Source organism: Crocodylus siamensis, chromosome 2, assembly GCF_052110815.1.
Source record: "Crocodylus siamensis isolate JL-2025a chromosome 2, ASM5211081v1, whole genome shotgun sequence".
Taxonomy (NCBI): Eukaryota; Metazoa; Chordata; order Crocodylia; family Crocodylidae; genus Crocodylus; species Crocodylus siamensis.
The window spans coordinates 73736729-73759952 of record NC_143396.1 but is presented as its reverse complement, the minus strand read 5'-3'; the positions used below and the strand labels follow the sequence as shown (position 1 = coordinate 73759952).

Below are 23224 nucleotides of genomic sequence, written 5' to 3'. Positions count from 1 at the left end.
GATACAATACATAAACAGTGCTTGAAGTATGGACAATGATCCAGGACTCCCTGCTTCAAGGCAACAGTTGTAACCCCTGGAGTATAGTTATGCGGACTCTTATGCTTTAGCCTAATTAATATTTAATTCTTTTCTACAAAGTAGCATGGCTTCAAATGATGGTTGGAGAGTGGACCCTAAATAGTCCAGAGTCTGGTAGCTAAGGCACACTTAATGAAATGCTCAAAATTCATTTGACTCCTGAGGAGGCTATGCATCTATTGGACTTAGGCTGAAGAAAAATGTGGAATAATGCCACCACTTCAAAGACTGGAAAATGACATGCTGGTAAAGATACATTTGTATATACAATACATATACACATACATATATACACATATATGTATTGTATACACAATATACATGTAACAATACATGTTGGTAAAGACTAACCTTGAAATCCCAAGAGATTAAATTATTTTCACCTGGACATTCTTCCAAAATGCCAAGTATGAGCTATTCAGATGATTTATAGGATCACCTGACACTTAAGGGAACAATACATGGTACACCCTAAATTTATTACTGGTGAGTTTAAACCCTGTTTTTCTGGGCCAAATAGTTTATATGGTTCTTTTTTCTACCTAGCTCTTTATACCCTTGAGTATATATAAACTGCAGTCATACTTCCTCCTAGCTTTAATTTGCTCAGCTAAACAAGGCAAACTCCTTTGGGGCTTCTCTTATTTGGACAGGCCTTCCATTTCCATGATTATCCCAGAAGCCTTTCTTTGCACCCGTTCCATTTTGAATTAATTTTCTTTGAACACAGGTGGCCAGACTGGCATGCAGTATTTCAGATGACAGTTTACCAGGACTTCTACTATAATGTTAATTCTTCCTCATCTCTCTTCATCTGCTGTATCCAAGGAATACATGCGACTTTTTCCATGGCTGCATCACACTGGTGGCTCAATTTTCCTGTGATCGGGTAGAACGCCCAATTCTTCCTCAGTCATTTCCAAGTCATACTAGAATATCTTGTTAAATATGACTCTGCAGTTTGTAGTCTACCCCACTTCCATCATTTCAGCCCTCAATGTCATCAGTTCTTCCTATACATTATTCTGACCCTCTACTGCCAGTCACTATTATCTTATCTGCAAATTATTTGACTTATTTCTACTTATTGTGCCATGGTCACTAAGGGCAATAGGAATTCAGCGCCCCAGGACTGAACCTTGAGGAACTCCACAAGCAACCTCCAAACTAATACTTCCCCTATCAACACAATTCATTTTTATCTCCCTTTACATCTCCTCTTAACAACTTAAGAATTCATTTATTATAATCCCCATATTCTATACCTTCATTTTATGCTTCACTATTTTTGTTACATATGATTACTATATTTTCCCTGTGTCTACCTAGAAAAATAGTTCTCTCACCAAAGAAAGATATCCCATTTTCACAATCTATTCTAAGCCTTTACATACTAATAACAGGCCTGTATATTGCCTGTTAGTACCAGGATCATTTATTTTTCCTTTGTTAAATTTATGTACAATATTTGTTAGTCCTCAGTCTAACAGTATATCTCAGTATTGTGGGCTCCTGGGAATTTGTCTCAAATACACTCTGCTTTATTATGCCAAACCCAAATTGTGATAAGGGTACTATTAAATATAAACTTAATAGCTCAGATTTTTTGCAACATAACATATATTTTTAAAATTTAGCATATAGCTGAAGAAATCTGACCACAGTTCATGCATAAAAAGCAGAGATCCTCAGGGTTCCAAAGAGAAACATACTTTTAAATATCAAGGACAGGATTCTCGCTTACAATTAAGGTCTAATCCACTGCCTGATTTTTGTTTCCCCCATCATTCACTTCTCAAATTTCAGACACCATTTTACACCAATTAGGGATTTGCTTGGACTTCATCAATGATGACCCATATGCAGCTATAGAAATCCTCCAACATATTCCGGCTGATAAGGAGTAAGATAAAGATAGAGGAAAAACCTAGCAGTTAGGGGTCTTCATGGCTGTCTGAGCTCTACCAGCATGCCTGCTTCAAAAATACACCACTGAACATGAAAATCAGAATCAACCAGTTTAGCTGATCATCCCTTGTCCATGGCACGGTGAACAACACTACATCTTACTTGTCATTTAGACCTAAAAAATCTAAGCAGTATTTTCTATTTAGCCCTCTCTCCCAATACATTTATGTATCCAAGAAATTTGCTTTTTCTACCACATAATACTGCTAAAATTCAACATTTTCTGGCTCTTGAGACTGCCAGGGCTCAGGTTTTCAAACAGTGCCATCTCCTCCTCTACTCTTGATGCCAGCATCTCCAGGTTTGTAAGCCACCCTTGAAGCAAATATATGTTCTTGTCTTTGATTTCCCACTACCCTAGGGCAAGTCTTGGCAGCCATTTTCTGGTGCAGGCTGCTATTTATGACACTGTCCCCTGCAGTGGACTGCAAGTCCCCCTTCTCCCTCTCTCCTCCAGCTGTCTACAGTTACCCTTCCTGCTCATTCCTGTCCCCTCTGCAGCAAAGGGTAAAGGCAGATGTGACAGAGCACCAGAAGCCAGAATGGAAGGGAACACTGTGGAAGGGATAGGAAGTACAGCGTAGCTCTGGGCTACCAATCCCCCATGCCAGGTCAGGTCTTCATGGGCTGGATCCAGCTCCACGGCTGTAAATTGCTGGCCCCTTCCCTAAGGGTCTATTCATTTATCAAGATGTTAAGCCCTGCTACTTATGTGATTCACTGGTTTCTCTGCTGGTCCGCTTTTTTTTCCACTTTTCTTTCAAATACCTCCATACTTTTTCCAATTCCAGACTCCAGCATGAGAAGAGCTTCCATCAAAATTCATATGTGCCGCTGGCATCCTCTATCAAAAATCTTCTTTAAAAATGAAATAAAAATCTCCTAAGTAGTGAACTGGGCAGATTACACATGTGAGGGCACTACAGTAATCCCAAAAGGCAAAGGTGAAAACAAAAAATAAATGAGCTCTTATTTAGCACAAAATTAAGATCCTGAAAACAATATTAATGAAGGCATTAAGGGATACAGAGAGTAGAAATTCCTTAATTGCCTAAATACCAATGCTAGGAAACTAAAAATTGAACTATTCTAATTCCTTTTGTTCATTTATGAGTATAATCTGACCTAGTTGATATGCCTGAAGACCGGAGGGGAAAGAGTCACGTGATTGGAATTTTATAAAAAGGAAACTATTTACCAGTCACTGCAGTACTTTGACATGAACTGTCTGCATAGAAATTCTCACTAGTGTCTTTGCTTAGCCCCTCGGCCTTTGACCAGAGACATTTTGCCTTAGCAATGCCCATAAAGTGTGCGTGAGTTCCATCCATCTTACCTCCCCAGCATGCTGAGGGGACAAAAGGATGTACACACACCTGGCTGCTCAGTTTCCGTTCAACCACAGATTCTCTTAAGAGTCCCAGACTGAGGAATATGGCAAGAAAGGCAGGGCTTGAAAATACAGGTGGGCAGTACATCTAAAAAAAACCCTTCAGTTACTGCTAATTAACTTCTGGTTCTCCTTTGAGAAACTGTTCACATACACATTCTCACTTGTGCATGTACTCAAAGTAGTTCATACCTGGAGGTGAGCTAACAGATCTGTCAAATGTGGCATTTGCTTTAGAAGGCTCCACCAACAGCATAGCACTTGCTGAAGGTACTCTTTACATTGTTACTGCGCAGTCATTTAGTACTTGCTAAAGTACTAAAACATAGATCCTGCTGATGTATTTTGGTAATGTTATGCTAAAGCATAACAGAGAATTTTTAAGGGCCCTGCAGGCTAGATAAATGGCCTGGTGGCATTTTGCCCACCCCATCCTAGACTGTCTGTGCACTCCTGTATTGGCCTCCCAGTCAATGTCAGCATGATTGAAGTCGCCAGTGAGAACCAGTGCCTGCGAGGGGGAAAGTTGCATTAGCTGTTTGAAAAAAGCCCATCCACCACATCCTCCTGGTCTGGTAGCCTATAGCAGATCCTCACCATGACATCATGTATTTGTGTGCATATAAAAATACAATAGAATAAATGCATCTCAATACTTTTGGCTAGGTACAGACATTAAAAAAAAACAGGAGGCAGAATCTCTTTTATGTTATGTGGTTTTCTGTAAGTGGCGTAGTTTAGATCAGTAGTGAATCAAACACATATTTGTCCTATTTGCGGGGTGGAGGGGCAAATCTTAGACCATGTTCCATCATTTTTTAAATCAGTCAGTCTGTGCACCAAACTTCTGTTCTGTTATGGTTATAGACCAGTTTTGTGTACTGAACTTCTATACCATTACAGGTATAGTCTGGCTTCCAATCACTTAAAAGTGTAATATTTGTACCTGGCATTAGAGTGCTTTATTTTAAATATAAATTCTTACCCATGTCTGAGGAACTAAGGGGTGGGGTGAAGGGGGTGTTTCTATACATTTCCCTAAAACTTATTTGAGTCATAGAAATTTATTTATTTTTATATATCTTGTGCATGAAGTAATCCAACACCCAGTTAACATCAAATAAGGGAAGCATGAGTTTATGGAAAGAAAACTGGTAATGTAATCTGCTGTTGGAGGTGGAATTAAGAGAACACCTTAAACAGGAACTTTAAGTGAGTCCTTGGGAACACCTTATCCAGATATCAACCGAACGATGTATGTTGGAGGGAGGAATTTCGGATTCTAGTTCCTGATGCAAGGACCGTTTATGTATTTTACATGAAACAGACACTGGATAAAACAGTCCCTGGAGCAATGACCAGAACCCAGATTTCCCACCTTCCAGGGTAAGTGTACTAAACACGTAAGCAAACAGTGATTCCTCCTTCCCTACTACTTCCTCCTTTTTCAGGTGCAGCTGTGTGGAATGAGCTCTATACAATTCTTTGTAAGAAACCATCTAGGTACTAACCTTAAGGAGAAGATTTATTGCTCTAGATCCCAAGCAAATGGAGGTACAAGGTAGGGGCAGGATTAAAGACTCTCTGTTGACAGTGCTGGCTAATGTTACGCAGCTGCGTGAAAATCTGCACTGTGTAAGGAGGCTTGAAAGCTTACTCAGGGTTTATACTTCAATCTAGGATATCACATGCCTAAAATGTAGCCTGGATTGATCATAGAACTGAAACTTAGTGGTTGCTTAGGTGCAAATGATTATGGTTTGATTACACTTCTTTGGTGCAGACAGAAGTGACATTTGTTGCACGATCAGACCCCTTAAAATGCTCTACAGCTGTATTGTGATACACTTGCATGGCTACAGAGCACTTTTAAAGTGGCTGATCGCATGATAAATTAGCCCTCATGTTATGAGGGATCAGATGAAGGGGCACTTAGGGCACTTCTGTTCCCTAGGATCAGTTTGTTAGTGCAATCAGATCTGGACTGATGCCAGTGAGTCTCATCCCACCCCTGGTGCTGTCTGCAAGAAGGAAGGGGGGGAAAAAGGAGGGGGAGGGAGTTGCAGACTGGCATTTACCCAGCCTGAACTGGATGGCAGGCAGGTGGATTGGGCCCCTCCCCATCTTCTGCTCTCCCCCACCAGCTGGGGCAAACCCCATCCCACAGCTCCCTTCCATACCCTTCCTGCAGACAGCACTGAAGCAGGGGGGAGGGGAAGGGGAGCAGAGTGGGGCTGGGGAGAGAGGCTCCAGGCAGACTCCTCCTCTGGATCAGTTCCAAAGCAGAGCTCGATTTCCTACCCTTCCCTGCCAAACCAACAGATGTTCGTTTGTTTGTTTGTAGTGGGGGGGTGGGTTGTTTTAACTTATAGTGCTTGATGGGAAGCACCTTCAGTTAGAGGAGGGACCTGCATGTCTTTCAGCACCCCTTGTGTGCCAGCAGAAGAAAACCCAACTAGAAGTATATATTTGGCATTTTAAAAGCCAATAACAACAAAGACAACCACCAAATATATAAACTATAATGAACTTTGAGGAAAAATCAGTTAAAAGGAAGAATTCAAGCAGAAAAATGTGATTGATAATTGGCAGCTGTTTAAGAATGTTTTACTGGATGCCATAAAAACCACAATTGAGAAATAAGGCTTCAGTGATTAAAGAAATAGTAGCTTCCCTTTGGAGGGAGAGCCAAAGAAGCTCCTAAAACAGTAAAATGCAAATGGAAAAGAAGAGTACGTTGCTAATTAGAAATATACATTAAAAGCTTGGAATTGATACAAGAAACAAAAGGGGTAGAAAAACAATGGTCTACAGAATAGTAAAGTAATAAAAAGTTAATAAAATCATTAAGAATGAAAAATAAAATGGAAAATATAAAGCCTCTATATCAAAAGCCAGTAACTGACAGCCTATGGGCTGCATCCAGCCCATGGCACCTTTGGATCAGGTATTCAGAATTCTGCCTTTGGCAGCATTCATCACCAGGGGGCCCATTCATTCATCTGCCCATGCAACACTGCAGTTGGGTGACATGAGCTCCATAGGAGGGGGGCTGTTGCTGTTCCATGCAGCAGCTGAGTGACAAGGAGAAGTGGCAGCTGCAGCCAGGTCCTAATATCTGCTTGCCCCCTGCCAGAAAGTGTTGCTGACTCCTGCGCTATACAAATTAATGGTGTACCCACATCTTAAATAATGTATGCTGTTCTGCTCTCCACAGCTCACAAAAGATGTAATAGACTTCAAAAAGGTACAGAGAAGGGTTAGCAAAATGATCAGGGGTATGGAGCAGTCTATCATACCAAAAGAATAAAGGGGCTAGCATTCTTCAATTTGCAGAGGAGAAGGCTGAGGGGGAGATATGACAGAGGTTTATAAAATCATGAAGGGTGTGCCCAAAGTAAATAGGGATCTGCTTTTTACCAAGTCCCAGGATATTAGAATTTGGAGTGCTCACTGAAATTACCAGAAGAGGAGTTTAAAACTAATAAGAGAAAGTACTTTCTTATTCATCACATTGTTAACTTGTGAAACTCCTTGCCACAGGAGGCTGTAAAGGCAGAGAAAATACCCAGGTTCAAAAACAGACTGGACTAATTTACAGATCCATTAATGGCTGTTAAACAGAACAGTCAAGAATGTATCCTCTGGCTCATCTGAGAGGGTGCAGAGGGGACTGCTTCCACCATGGCATGCACCCTTGGGGGAGGCCCCCTGATCTTTGTGGGGCAGGGGCAGGCTGCCGCTGTGTGCTCGAGGCTGGAGGCTGTGCTGGCCTCTTCCCAGCAGGGCGGCTGGGCCCAGGCTATGCTTGAGGTGGGGTGGGCAGCAGTGGCATTGGGAGGAGGGGCTATGGGGGGGCTACAGCCACCATGTAGGCTCCCCTCCCAGAGCCACTGCCACCTGCTTTGCCCCATCCACCTCGAGCGCAGCCTAAGCCCTAACCCCCCCACCAGGAAGAGGCTGGCACAGTCCTCAACCCTGAGCACAGAGCAGCAGTCCACCCTCACTCCCCATACAAGTCCAGGGGGCATGTCCCCATTCCTCCCTCGGGGATGCATGCAGGGGCGGGAGCTGCCCCCCTTCCCTGTCCTCCCTGCATCCCCCAGACAAGCCATGGCTCCATTCCACACCCCGAAATACAGCTCTTGCCCCTGTCCCAGACCCACTCCCTCCCTCACTGAGGGAGCCTCAATCTGCCCCGCTGACACCCCTTGCCCCCCACAGACTTACCAGCCAGACACTGCTCTCCAAGCTACAGGGCTACACTCCTGGCCACACATGTACACATTTATTGGTGACATTATCAGTCACAACAGCCAAAAAAAGGTGATTGCAGATAACGTCAATTTTCCTTTTATTGGTGCTGATACAGCGTGGACCGATGCATAGGTGCACCTCTGCTCTAGATATACCCTGTTCACATGCCCTTTATTTAAAAATTCTGCCACTAGCAAACAGAGACTTGTTATGTAAATGGAGAACAGTGGACCTAGGCCCACTAAGAGAACAATACTATAAGCCTGTCAGTTAGGGAGGCCACTGGATAACAGAGTACCAGGGACAACAAATGAGAAACAGGGATGGCAGCGTGGATCAAATAATGAGTGTCCCAAGAAGGGAAGCTGAGCAGAGAATACTGCTCAGCACTTCATTGCTCCTCAAACGAGTCCAGTGAAAGTCTGCCTGGAGATATGTATGGAGGAGTGACAGGAAAATGACCCTACAGTAACCTGAGTTTCCTCTAGCGAGAGCTTCCTTCCTAGTCTGAAAGATGGTGAGTTTGGTCAGAGTCAAGAGGAGGCTGACCAGGAGGTTCTGGGATTTAGTGGGGCCATGGCTGGGGAATGAGTAAAAGAAAAAATGAGAGGTGGAGTGAAGCCAGAACCTCAGGAGGAGGTTCCTGGGGAGACAGCGGTGGGGCCGCACAAGGCAGGTATAGGCATTAAAATAATGAATTATTTATAAATATTGTAAATTTATACATTATAAATAAAGCTCCATGGGCCCCAAGGCCTTATATAGAAAACTGAAGATGTATGTATTAGTTGTTCAAGTACAGAATAGGCCAATGTCTCTTTACACCTGTATTTTTGTTTCTCAGTTTCAGTCCTTTCCTTTTCAGACAATGTTGAGAGAGAGAGAGAGAGAGAGAGAGAGAAACGCTCCCCCACAGAAAACCTATAGAAATATGATAAACCACTAGTTGTGATGTCACTGCTGATGCCTGTGTAAATATGCAAAGTAACAGGGTGAACTAACAGCTAACAGATCAGTTACTAATACATTACAGGCAATGCCCTGAACTCCTGTAGCCTGATTCACCACTTCATTACTCCCAGTAAGTTACTGGATTTACAGCTTTACACAACTGATGCAAGGAATAGAAGAATCTGTGTTTTACACCTTACATTTGTATATATTAAAGGATTTTAAAGCATTTAAACATCCAAATAAGTGTTTTCAAAAGCTCCTTGTACGTATTGAAAATATAGACTCTTAAAGAATTAGTTCCTTTAGATTCTAGAAATGAAAATATGAACAGATTCACAGTTTCAGGACAGAAGGGACCACTGCATTATTTTGTCATATTATATTCATATTGTAGGATACTACATTTTGAATTGTTATCAACTGTTTTGAGCAGAATCATTTGGATTTTTAACTAAAGTGTAATGCTTGTTTGGCTGTAGTATTTCATCCAGGAAAGGATGCAGCCTTAATCAGAAGATGTCAAGAGACTTAGAATTCATAATTTTTTACAGGTAAGTTGTACCATTTGCTAATGACCTTCACTTGTAAAAATTTAATTTCTAAATAAACTTTTCTGGGTTCAACTTCTGGATACTGCTTCTGGTGATGCTTTTCACTGCTAAAAGTAAAGAGTACTTTAGTCCCCTCTATTTTCTATTCTTCCATGATGCTGCTTTTACACTTTAATCAAGTCACCTCTCAATCTTCTCTATGATAAGATAAATGAGGACTGTCCAACAGGTGGCCTGTGGGCTACATGTGACCTGCAAAGACTTATATTGTGGCCCCCAGGCTCCTACTTGGCCACTGCTCCCTGCATTGCTGTGGCTGCAGTAGCAACAGCCAGGGAACCCAGGCTTCCCGCTCTCCAGTTTCCCCTTCTTGCCCATACCACGTCCAGGGCTGGGTGGTTTAGTGCACTACAGCTGGAGCCCAGGGTGCCTGAGTGGCGTGGTGCTGCAGGGGAACTTGTGGCCGAGGACCTAAGGGTGAGTCAGGGTACCTGGGTGTGTGGTGCAGTGAAGACAGGCTGGGTACACAATGCAATGGAAGGGGGAAAAGTGTGTGTGTGTTTGGGGGGGGGGGGCGGGAAATGGGACACTGGTGTGGCTCCTAGCCATTTGGAGAGTGGTGAGCTGGATATAAAGGTGCTCTTTACATCTCTGGATAACATTTTTTCCAGCTACTGATTCATTTTAATTGTTCTTTTTTGCACCCTCTCCCCTCTTTCAACTGCTTTTTAAAAACGTGTCTTGAGAACTGGATATAATAGTTCAGTATCGCTTTCATCAGTAAAATCTTCAGTACTGGTTTCACTAATTACCTCGATCACATTAGCTGTTTTTTTCTTCAGTTTATATTTGTTTTCAGTTCTAAAATGTGAAAATGGAGCCATCCCCCACGATCCTTTTATATTTCATTCTTTTCCTCATAGGGTATACCATATATATAGAACACATACTTATTCAATATATCTACAGCCATATATAGATATAGATATAGAACTGATCAAAGCAGGTAATCTAATGGTTCCTTCTGGCCTGAAATGCTTTGAATCTATTACTATTTTTATTTCTAGAATATCTTCTCACCTACTGAACTGAGCAGATTGGTTTCATAGTTTCCAGGTAGAAGACATGTTTTTAGCTAAATTCTAATGGCTATGCTCAATCTATCCTCAGGCAAACTCTGTTACAGTTTGCCTGAAAAGGAAGCAAGTAAAATGCATAAGAAATATAATCAGGACTCATACTAGAGATGATATCTTTTATTAGATAAACAAGATTTTTGCAAAAAAACTTTCTTTAATTGAAAGCCTTTGGGCACAAACATCCTTCATTAGGCATCGGAGAAAGTATTGTAAAAGTTCTCCTGGGTAGAAATGAAATTTCATGCCCGATGAAGGGTGTTTATGCGTGAAAGCTTGTAATTAAAAAAAACTTTTTTCAGAAATCTTGTTAGTCTAATAAAAGATATCATCTCTACTATGAGTTTTGAATGCTTTTTCCTCTAGACCAATACAGCTACAATCTGGATACTTAAGAAATATAATTGAGAGTATCCTCATTTACACCCCAAACTGTGTGGTACTTCACAATTTAGTCATATGTGATGGTTTTATTTAAACCTTAAATTTCAGCATAGCACTAAGTTGTGGTCTTCCTCCTTTGGAAATGAAAGGCAAAAGCCCCTGTAACTTTTTTATAACCATACTTCCCATTTACCCACTAATTCTTCCCTAACAATACTAGCTACGCTTCTTCCATGTAAAAAAAGATTTAGAGAAACCCAGCATATTGTTTTGATTGTTTTATTGCCTTGAGTTGTTTTTACATATCAGTAGTAGTAGTAATTCACTGTGCTGCATTGTAAACATTACCAAAACAAATGTTAAGCTATTTTTACAGACTATGGTAATGCAAAATGAAGACACAAGTCTTATACTTACTGTGGTTGTGTTGCTGGCAAGGAGCGTCTAATGATTGAGTGAACTTGTCTGTAAACATCCAGCTTAGACATACATCGGCAGGATGTATGATTGGCAAAACTGACTGTTACAGGCTTAGGACCATGAGACAGCGGCACTGTAATCTCAAACAACTACAAAAAGGGAAGAGAGAAAGAGAGAGAGAGAAGAACTACTTATAAATCAATACGTGTATATTTAAACGTGAGGGTACAAATGAAATTAAACCAGATTCTTGTTGTCTACTGTTATCCAGTACGATACTAATTACTCTTAATAAACTGACATTATGTACTTGATGAGTATTAGTTATTAGGTCATTTGGCTTGCCATGAAACATAATGTTTTTCCCTGTTTCACACTGTTCAAGGGAAAATGACTTCCAGATTTACTGACTATTTTTAATCCAAATATTAATATTTGGTAGGTATTATAGTAATCAAAAGATCATATTTCAAGAACTGTTTAATAAGTAGGACTATTACAACATGGCACATTGGTTGTGCAATTAGAGAGTTGTGTGCAAAAAAAGATAAATTCAATTTAGGTTAAAAAATTTCTGTGTAAAGTGAGCAAATTTATTGCAGCATAATATTATTTTTGTCCTAAGCCCTATTTTATATTCATTGTTTGGTAACCCTTTAACAAAAGCACATATGCTTTATTAAACATTTATTTTGTTTATAATATTAGATTGTAATTATAATATGATTGAGGGCCCAGTTAACCAAAACATTTCCCCCCCCCACTAAGACAAGCACTCTACTGAAAACTTTTTTTTAAAACGATACTAGATGGATAGAGCCAAGTTGAGATGACTAAATGTTAACTGGCAGGGCAAGGGGTGGGGGAATTAAATCGTTCCAATTTTTAATCCATGGCATTCCCCCCGCATTTACAATGAAAGAATGAGAAGTCATCTTGACGATTAGATTCTGGTATAAGATCCAGGTCACAGCAGTTTCCTGAAAAGACAGTACAAGCATTCAAAGGTCAGATTATGAAGGGTTTTAGGTGCCTAAATATAGGCACTTAATAGGGATTTTTAAAAGCAGCCATGCGCCTAACTTCCCCACAGGTGTTTAAGTGAGTCTTACAGAAATAGGAGCTTAGCTACATTCTTAGGCACCTAAATACCTTTAAAAATCTGCCGCTCCCTCCCTCCACCTGTTTTAACATCTATGCTATCAACTGGTGAGGTTGTTAACATAATGAATTAAACTATCAGCTACAGTACACTTGAAAACCCCAAGTTCTTTACATTTGATCATATTGTACTTTAGCTTAAAAGTGATACAAAACATAGTAAAAATCCTCATTTCTTTTAATGTTTCAAAACCCCATGCATAAGACATATTTACACTGCAGTCTAGGGGTAGGAATACAGCTTCTGTAGCCATATGTGGACTGAGTCAGGTAGCAAAAGGAGTGTATCTACAGCAATGAGGGCTTAAGCTCCCAAGTATTTACCTACGATCACAGCTATTCTTGTGCAGTCCCCAGGGAAGTCTATATGACTACTGATATCCAATCCTGCCAGTCTGAGTACATTATACAAGTGCAAACATCCTGAAGAGGATGGACAAGTTAGCAAATTGTTCCCAAGATTCTGTTCCCACATAACTACATGGGTGTGATTCCACTACTTTTATATTTTCATACCGTTGTAACTTCACTGGGTTGTTGTCCATGGTGAAGACTGTATGGACAGTGGAGTAGCAAATCACTGCAACTGGACTAATACTGTGGTGAATGAACCTATGCACCAATCATCTTTACTGGCATCACTTTAGAAAAAAGTCTAAGGTGCATATAAAAACACACTGTTTTCTTAACATTAATTGAAAATTTACTTTTCTTATCAATTCATTATTCTGAATTCTACCATTTAATAAATAAATGTCATTACCTATAGGAAATCTTTTAATTATTAAAATTCTGGGAAGTTTAAAGAATCTAATTTACTTGTTACTTATGTTCTTTTACTTTCTGCATTTCTCACATAAAAGCCAAATGCAGTAAAGTCAGCTTAAACTTTTGAGCACCTATACTACACGTGCAGGAGGCTGCTCTGACATACTATAATTACAGCGTGTTGAGGCAGACTTGACAGTCTGCTGGAGTGTGGCAATTACTGTGCTTCAGCAGACTCCAGCATCTCCTGCATCAGTGTTCCCGTGTTCAACGAGCTTTAGTCAATGAGCTTTAGTTCCTTAAGTGCCCCTGCCGCCATTTTTCAGCAGGGGGACACTGATCCACAAGACGCTTCAGGTACTTTAATTAGACTGGCTTTTGGAACCCCTTAATTAAAGCACACACCCCCTCCCCCCTCCTGGAGCATAAGCGCCCTTAATGTTCAATTTTTCTTCCATATTAAGTCCTGCAACTTTTGTATTTCAGACACTTAAAAGTGATGTTTGTGAACTTTTTCTTTAAAAATTTGTAAAATATTACTATAGATTAAAATGTATTTTAACCATATTTAGATGCCAATATCTTTTAAAAAATAATTGATCTTTTACTGACAGGTCTCATCAGACATCAAGGATTGAATGGGCACAGAAGTTGAATTACCATCTCATTTAACAGACAAGTCCTTTTCTGTTAACAGAGTATTTTATTCTCCAGCCCAGGGGAAATAAATAAATATTGTTTTGTCAAGAGAACTTCTGAAGAAAGCAAACAGAAATCAGACAGGAACTTTTCTGACCTTCCAAGTCCTAATGAAATAGTCATCTATCTAGGAAGCTGCCACAGAAGGAATGACACTAGCCAGTCTGCCAATTCAATGAGAACTCCTAGCCAGATAGTATTAACTTTTAAACTTTTGTCCTGGTTGCAAAAAAGAAGTATGAAAGTTTGGGTTTGCACATGGATTACAAGATAGGTCATGTTAAAGGACAATACCACTTCTGATTTAAAGATCTAAACTGTCTGCCTCTCTCAAACAGTTATCACCAGACAGTCCTCCTGGGTCTTTACTAAGCTGAATACAGACCCCTAGAAAGAGATTTCTTATCACTGTATTTCACTTATAATCTTCTTTGGCTTACCATCTAGTACTGACCCCTTTCTTATCCTGACCTATTATAGCAGTACTGTCAAATTCATGACTAAATGCATTCTTACCAGTATATCACATCCAAAAAAAGCATGAGAAAACAGCAATCAAATACAGGAAGCAGAGGTGTAGTTTTTCTTTTTCCTGTTTGATTTTCATTGCAATTTTCCTGAATTTAGATTAACAGGCATAAAGAATGAGATTTTCAAAAGTGGTTTTTTATCTGTATACACACAGTGCCATCTAAGAGAGCGCTTTGTATTTTGGAAAAACAGACCCTTATGAATATTGTCTGTGTGTTAGTTCTGTCACTTGTACACAGAAGTCATGCACATAAAACAGGTCAAGTTAAGACCCATTTAAAAATTTGCCTAGACTAAGGTCTACAGATTTGAAAAGAGTTTCTTGTTTCAAGAACTAGTGCTCTTATAGCAAAGTTAAATGTGCATATGTAAACTTTAGAAGTAAAGCAGAGGTCACTGTCTTCATTTTATATCAGGGTCCAAGTTATGTTTTTCTGTTTACCCTGTTCTCATATAACAGCATGAATCCCCCTCAAGCCCTACATGAAAAACTACATAGGTAGAACCGGCGAAACTGAATATCTGAGAACTATGAGCACAATTTTCTACTCCAGCCAAGCTGTGATTCATGCAGAACCTGTTTGGGGTCAGGGCAAAAAGTGACTTCAAGCTACTTTTGTACCTCCTGTATTCTTGAGCCAGCTGGCTGATCCATTCAAAACATGATGTAAGTTAGAGCAGGCTTTGGGCAGCCACAGCGGGTTGCATAGGACTATTCTTTCAGTTCTAGGTCACATGAGGAATGCTCCTGTGCTTCAAATATTTCCCAAAGGCTGCTTCCATCCTATTTATGCTGCTGTAACTTCTTAAATGGGTTGGGAAAAAAATCTTAGCAACAATCTCCACACTGGATTAAACAATGGTTAGCTGGAAAGATGCTTAAATGCACGTGAGCCTCGTCTACACTTGCTAATAAAACATGGTTGGCATCAGGTCAGTTACACCTGATCTAACAGCTGTTATCATGCATGATATACCATATAGGAAGCCTCAGCTGCACCAGTATAAAACTAAATTAACTGAGTTGATTTCAGTCAATTATCACTTTAACTTACTCTTTTGCTATCTGAGTGTAATTTATATTTCCCCATAAGCAGTTCCTAGTCATAGGCAAAGTTAATGTATCAAAACATACAGATATATGCATAGGACATATGAGATTATATTTTTATTCCTTGCTTTATTTAAGTATTGTAGGATTCAGTGGAAATCGGTGTTTTGAAAATAGACACAAAGCAGATTCATTCTCCTAACTGGAAGTGAAGAACTGTAGTTCAACTTTTTTTCCTTGAACTTTCTATTCATGTCAGTGTGAGCAATTCAAACAGCAAAGTTCTGGTGCAGATAGCAAAAATTGATATTTCTACTTCTCTTTCCAAAATAGGCATGAAAACATGTGTGTCATTTAAATATTTTCCATGTTATGGTAGTGTTAGAATGATGCTGTAGCCATAATGGTCCAGGAATTATGCAAGAGACAAGAGGGTGATATATTTTATTGGACAAAGTTCATAGTTGGGATAGAGTTATACAAGCTTTTGAAGGCAAGATATTATTTACCCGTTCTGAACAGTGAAAGCCAGCACAGTACATTCACGGCATTGACTATGTTGTGCTAGCTTTTTACTACTCAGACCTGATGAAGAATGTCTTGCATTTCACTCTGTCCCAACTATGCAGTTGGTCCAATAAAATATAACCCTAAGAAGTGCTTGCATCTATTAAAAGATTTGTCATTTAGGCATTCCTGAAACTTAACCTACTACAGGAAATGCATATATGTAAACCTCAAAATAATTCTTTTAGATTAATCTCTGAAATTTTAAAACAAAGTAATAAATCAAAGTCTAAATTCTACTCTCAGCCAAGCCAGACTAGCACCAATGAATTAATGAAGTTGCACAAGTGTAAGTGAAAGCAGGACTTAGTCCAAATTGTTATCTCTCTTCGTCAATTTAATTAGACAAGTCCGACTATTAGAAATGTGTCCTCTCCTTCATTTGTGTCTTCATTTCCCGTTTATCCTTATCTTCCATCTGATCCAGCAACGAACCCAACATCTGTGGCCACTAAGGGGCATATTTGGCAGCTGTAAGAGCCAGATGTCAATCTCAAGAAGGGTTTTTAAGAACAGAAATGCAACATAACATCTGTGTTTAAGGCTAGTTCTTTGGACGACTTCTTTTCTGGCATCACTGCTGGTTATCTAGTGGCTGTGAAACTACCTCTGGGACTGCCCAGAGGCCAGACAGCTGATAGTCTGTCTGAGCTATCTCATCTGGCTGATGGTTATTTTTATTGCATTTACATGGGGCCAAATTCTCTCTCATCAAATTCTCACATCAAGCCCAAGTTTAGTAATAACAGAATGCTGCACACAATAACCCCTGTGCCCCAGAGCCTGCCTTGCCTCCAAGGCCTGCTCTGAAGAGCATAATACCAATAGATCCAGAGGGGCATTGACAAAGTATAAGCTTTGCTCCCTATCAGAATATTAGTTCAAATGCTGGCAGAGTCCTGTGGTTTCTAAGAACTGAAAGATTTTACTACTCAGAATAATTACGGTTGACAAACAAAACAAAAAATTAAGGCTTGAAGTCAAGCGTTAAGCACTAAGAAGTCAGTAAATGCCACAATTAGGCTTACCTGCGTTCCAGCCTTGTTAGAGAGTGTGCAGAATAAAGTCAAATTAAAGATACACAGGCAAGTTTAATGGTGGCACTTCCTGGCTTTACAGTGCTTGATTTGAACTTGGACTCCGTGGTTGGACCCAGAGGTTGGTGGCTGACGGAAGTCAATCGTTGTGGTGCACTGTGACCAGTGGGGTCCCTCGAGGCTCTGTCCTTGGGCCTATATTATTTAATATCTTCATTAATGATGTGGACACTGGCATCAGAAGCAGACTGTCCAAGTTCACCAACAACACCCAACTTTGGGGTAAAGTATCCACACCTGAGGACACGAGGGCAATCCAGGATGAATTTGACAGGCTCAGGAAATAGGCAGATGAGAACCTGATGGTGTTTAACGCTGAAAAATGCAAGGTTCTCCACCTGCAGCACACTTATAGGCTTGGCAGTGCTATGCTGGTTAGCACTATGGACAAAAGGGACTTGGGGGTCATGATTGACCACAAGATGAACATGAGCCTTCAGTGTAATGCTGCGGCTAGTAAAGTGAGCAAAACGCTGGCTTGCATTCATAGATGCTTCTCAAGCAAATCCTGGAACGTCATTCTCCCATTCAGCCTTGGTGAAGCTGCAGCTGGAGTACTGCGTCCAGTTTTGGGCTTCACAATTCAAAAAGGACATGGAGAAGCTTGAGAAAGTCCAGAGGAGAGCCACAAACATAATCAGAGGTCAGGAAAACAGACCATACGATGAGAGGCTGAGAGCTATGGAACTCTTCAGCTTGGAAAAACGCAGGCTCAGGGGTGATCTGGTGGCCACCTATAAGTTTATCAGGGGTGCTCACCAGGATCTGGGGGAATGTCTGTTCACCAGGGATGACAAGGTCGAATGGTCACAAACTCCTCCATGACCATTTCAGACTGGACATAAGGAAGAACTTCTTTACTGTCTGAGCCACCAAGGTTTGGAATCTATTGCTGCCATTGATGGTTCAAGCACCCACTTTGAATGCCTTCAAGATACATTTGGATATTTATCTTGCTGGGACCCCACGATGCCTGCTGACTTCCTGCCCCTGGGGCAGGGAGCTGGACTCGGTGATCTTCTGAGGTCCCTTCCAGCCCCAATGTCTAGGAAATCTATGAAATAAAAAACTTAATAATGTGCCACTGGAGCCCACATGAAGCTGATGGCAAGACAGGGTGCTCCAGTGCAACATGGTGAGGGACTGCCTGCTTGCCTGTACAGTGCAGTGCAGGGGGTGGAGGAAGTGTCCATCCACATGCATACACATGGGGTTTGCAGCCTGGGAAGCCTGTGGTCCCTGCTAAGGGTGGTCCCGTGGTGTGCAGCCCCCCACTGGTATGGGCCACGGGGCATGTGGCTCCTGGGACAGCCCTCTAGTACACTGAAAAGCCATACACACTGTCCCAGGGCACTGCATCAACACCCATGTGATTCATCAGAGAATCAAAAGCATTAGACCTCTACATTTTTATGTAGCAGTGTAGAAATCAGTAGTTACAGACCATCATTGTCTTCTTAGACCAGGGCTTTGCCAGTCTGTTTCACAGACATTTACTGACCACATAGGAGTGGTAAGACTCTATTCAATTCTAAGCTGCAGAGTGGAACATGCTGTAACGCAGGACTGTCCAACTTTGAAACAGCCAGGGGCACATATTGCATAGGCCCTGTAGGACTTCCCTTGCACTATGTAGGCTGAGGTGGCACATGGGTCCCTCTGTCTCCCACCTCACTGGCTGCATGGGAGCCACAATGTCATGCGTTGGTTGTGCAGGCACTCTGGGCTCTTCTTCACTGTGTAACTGTGTAAGAGGTGGCTACCAGAGCCCAGAGATTTCATGTTACCTGCTCACACGTTTGTGGCATGCAGACTGACCATTCAACAGCCCTGAATTAGATAATGTCCTTTTTCCCAATGCTTGAGCCAGCAGGAAGTACTTTGACAGTACAGGAAAGACAGATTCTCAGTGCCAGGTCTCAAGACCCAGACTTGGAATGCTCCAATGAACCCCTAAGTTGCGACTGCAGGGACAGTTTTACTTAGCCCAAAGCTGGTACATGGCGAATGCAGATATAAGCACCAGGAAATGTAGGTCCTACAAATTTTATCTGTGGGCACACTTATTTTTCACAAGCTTATAAATTTAGCCAGATGTTCAGAAGCGACACAAAAGATACATTGCTTACACCAAGGCCAAATTTCAAGTTCCTGCTTTGTAATATTCCAGCACCTTTTCAAGTAAAAGGCTGGCAGAGTTTTTTAAAGCATAGGCAGAAACAATATAGTTTCTCTCACCCAATTCTCAAAAAACAGCAGAATCATTTTGGCTGAAATTAAGCTATAAAAAAAAAAATACACTCAAGCCAAAAAACAACCAATAAAAAACCCTCATCTTCCCCAAACATACATGCATACAGCTTCTGGAGGCAGTTACTGGGCAGGGATTACTCCAGTCAAAACAGTTAAAGCTTAAAAAGCTTGGTAAAATACCACTGAGTAACTTTTAATGGTGCCATGTACAAAACCCAGTTACATTTTTATGAAATGAGTAGTGGCTATCATAAATGAAAAGTTTCCCATTGCTGCAATCCAATGAAGTACAAGAGCCCAGAAGAACAGTCACAAAGTCTGCAACTGAAGAAAAATATCCAAACCATTCCTAAAATAAAATGAAATAAAATAAAACAAAACTTTTTCAAATTCTGCCCTAATTCAAGTGAAATCAGTGAAGAGTTCAAAGTTAGGTCCATCACATTCACCTAAAAGTATATATTTTTCTGTGCATCTCCTAAAGAAGCCCTGCGCAGCTGAACCATTATTTGTGACTATATGCTGTCTCCTCTACCGATTTTTAAGAAAGAACTTTGTTCCCTTCCAACTCAGATGATGGTACAGACGAGTAACTTTTTCCCAACTACATTTCAAAGCATTCTGATAAAATGGTTAAAAACAGCAGTGAGATAGAGTACTTTGAAGCATTTGCTATCAGATTGCTGAATTTACTGTTATGCTAAGTGCCTATGGTTTTACTTTGAAAAGAATGTTTTGCTTCCTTACACGTGATAATCTACACTTAATTGAACTTTGTTGTCCAAATATTTCTAGGAAGTTTTGTATAGAATAGCTTTACCTAAGCAACCACACACATACCTCTCTGTAATTTATAAAATTTTAATTATTTCTAGGTGGAAGCACACAGACTGGTTGGAATGCCCTTATCAAATCTGGCTTTTTCAATATATTTTCGTGCTTGAAACCAATATAAAAAATATAAGTGTAAACCACACACTTTTATCAGAACATTCAATTTTTCATCATTTAAAAATAAAATCCCTGCGTGAACTTCTGAGACCTTAATTTTTAAATGGGAAACCAAGTGTTATACAAAATGAATTCCAGTTGACCATATTCAAATTTCCGTGAATTCAGCTGAATTAGCTATTGGTTACAGATTTCATTAGTGTTATGAGAAGTTTTCAGAAGCACCAGTAAAACGGTAATTATTTGTAACTATATATGAGCATAAAACTAAGATTTTCATGAGTGTAGTTTATATAAAGCATTGACTGATATAGTTGGAGAGAAGAAACTCAGCAGCTGCCAGGTAAAGGTTTGAAAACCTACTCATGGGCAAATGTTTATAACCTAAAGTTGTCAGACCAGATCTGTTTGACCTAGTATACTGCGAGGTAAAGAACAGAGCACTATACTTACTATCATGCACACCACAACACACATATAGCTGATTGATACTGCAAACCTTTATTACAGGGGAATTTTACTGTTCAATCTATTCAAGCCTAGACCACTGTCCTTGAAACACAGAAGAGGCCTAGAATGATAGAGACCCAATACAGACATACAATAAATAATGCATGCTGTACAACATACTAAGAAAATATAAAGAAGACAGTTTTGGAATTGGGTGCGTTTCTTTTGGTGTGGCTTTCTCATTTGCCATTTCCCAAGTGTATTTGGGTCATGATAACTGGAGCTCTGCACAAAGCTAGAGTGTAACATCACCATCTACATGAACATGGCTTAATTTTTAATACTGCCCTTTATTATCTTTGGAGTAAACACATATATCAGAGATTACATTTTATAGGCGTCTCATTATATTAGGATATATTTGAAATCACTGACTGAAATCACTTCCTGTAAATGATAGATCTTCTCCAGAGACTGATCTTGAGCAAAGATCAAGCAGTATAGTAGTTAAATATCTGATACATCTCCTTATATCCTACAACAGCTGTAGGATAGAATGTGTTGTACTACAATAGCTAAATCTGTCAAATTATATTTTACTACCAAAGCAGGTTACCAAGATAACCTGCTCTAACTTAAAAAAAAAAAGAACAAACTTTTAGAATCCAATCAGAACAACAGAGGCTATATATAGTTTGAGTGGCAGTTGTGTTTTCCTGAGACCTAATGTATAATCGGTGCATTCTGTATCATAATCCAAACACAACCCACACAACCAACACCAAAGGTCACCACTTGGCCTGCCCTCTACCACCTCTAAGCCATCTGTCATATTTGGCTGTTTCACATCTGTGTGTTAATACTGAAAGAGGAACATTTTCCCTTTCTGCCCATTTTTCAATGAGTCTAGACCTTTGAAAATGCCCAACTTTTACTAAGATGATGGTCCATTTTGTTTAAGAGAATAAAAGAGATGTTTAGCCCTGAAATTTTGCTAGATGATTCCACACAAACCCCCAGAAATTATTTATCCAGAATGCTAGAGCCCTTCTCATAATCCCCCGGGTATCTGGTAAAAGTAAATTTGATCAGTTTTCTCTTTTGAAATTACTCTTTCATTAAAATCAGTCAAGACAGAGTTGTCAACTATGGAGACCACTGAATTCAGGAGAGACAGGCTGTGATATTTGCCCAAGTTGCCAAAAACAAGTCACTTCACCTTCTCCTGCTTTATTTCTTCATCAGTATAACCAGTTAGGTCTCAAAGGTGCCTCGCTACCCTACCTTGTGCTGTCAGTGTAATGTAGATGAGAATACTGGTACCTTTGTAAAGCACTCTGAGATCCACAGATGAAAGGTGCTACATAAAGAGCCAAGTTGCTATGTCATCAAGATAGACATGTCCAAGACCACCAAATGTCATTTAGTTATATATTTTTAAGAATTCTTCACTAAAGAGAGTAGGTGGAGAGTTTACAGGTCTGAAATTAAAAAAGAACTTTAGATGAGATCAAAGGTAGAATATGATAACATCATAATGGTGCTCAGCCCCTGATCCACTGCCCGAATCTGGCCCACATGGTTGTGTTGTTCAGCCCACAGGGCTTCCCATGGGTCTGAAAATGTGGTGGGGGAACAATGGCAGCGCTAATTAACACAACTTCCAGAACCACTTTCAGAGCTGCCACTGCTCACCTCCTACCAAATTTCCAGACCTGTGGCAAGTCCTGCGGGTCAACTGACATTATGGCTGTGCAAAATTTCACCAGGTGTTTGTTTCTAAGTTGTTTTGACACATTTTGTGCTTAAAACAGGAATTGAAATTAAACAAAAGGCTCTCAAACAGCTTCAAAACAAAATGAGGGCACTCAAAGCACTTTGAAAGTTTTGAGTTTCAAAGCCGGGCTTGCTTGCAGCTAAACGGAAACTAAGGAGAGGGAGGGGGAAGATGGGGGAGGACTGCTCGGATATTGACGTCTAGTTCCCAGTTCGATTCCCCAGCTTTCTGATCACTTCCCCCAACTCTCTGATCATTTCTCCAGTTCTTCCTGGGGGGTTCAGACCCCCAATCTGTGCACAGGGTTTCAGCAGCCTACAGCAGCAGCCTGCTGAAACCCCCCATGAAGATCCAGGGACAGCCTGCTGAAATAGTCCCACGCACCGATCAGCCTGCTGAAACCCTGTGTGCAGATCTGGTGGTCTGCAACCCCCAGGAAGAGCTGGGGGAAGCAATCAGAAACCTGGGGAATTGAACAGGGGGTTGGGGGAATTGTTCAGGTCCCTGAAAATTCCCCCCAGTTACTAATTCAATTTCCCAGCTCCCTGCTCGCTTCCCAAAGTTCTTCCCACGGGGCGCAGGCCCCCGGATGTTGTGGGATGACAGCAGGTTGCCACTGCCAGCTGGTGAGGGTGGCGCCTCTGGGCTATTTCCTCAGCTGGCAGCAGCAGCCTGCTGAAACCTTGCCTGCATATCTGGGGGCCCACGCTCCCCTGGAGGGTTGTAGGGCTGTGCCAGACTCCTTCTGAGGGGTGTGGGCCCCCAGATCTGTCTGCAG

General features: G+C 40.8%; 1 protein-coding gene across 1 annotated transcript in view; it reads right to left on the bottom strand.

The window, feature by feature from the left end:
• The window catches only part of VEGFC (vascular endothelial growth factor C), a 122178-nt gene that overhangs the window by 7977 nt on the left and 90977 nt on the right, over positions 1 to 23224 (bottom strand). Inside the window, exon 4 of the mRNA XM_090036150.1 lies at positions 11139 to 11290. Within this exon, the coding sequence (XP_089892276.1) occupies positions 11139 to 11290 (152 nt within the window). The remainder of the gene's footprint in view (positions 1 to 11138; positions 11291 to 23224) is intronic.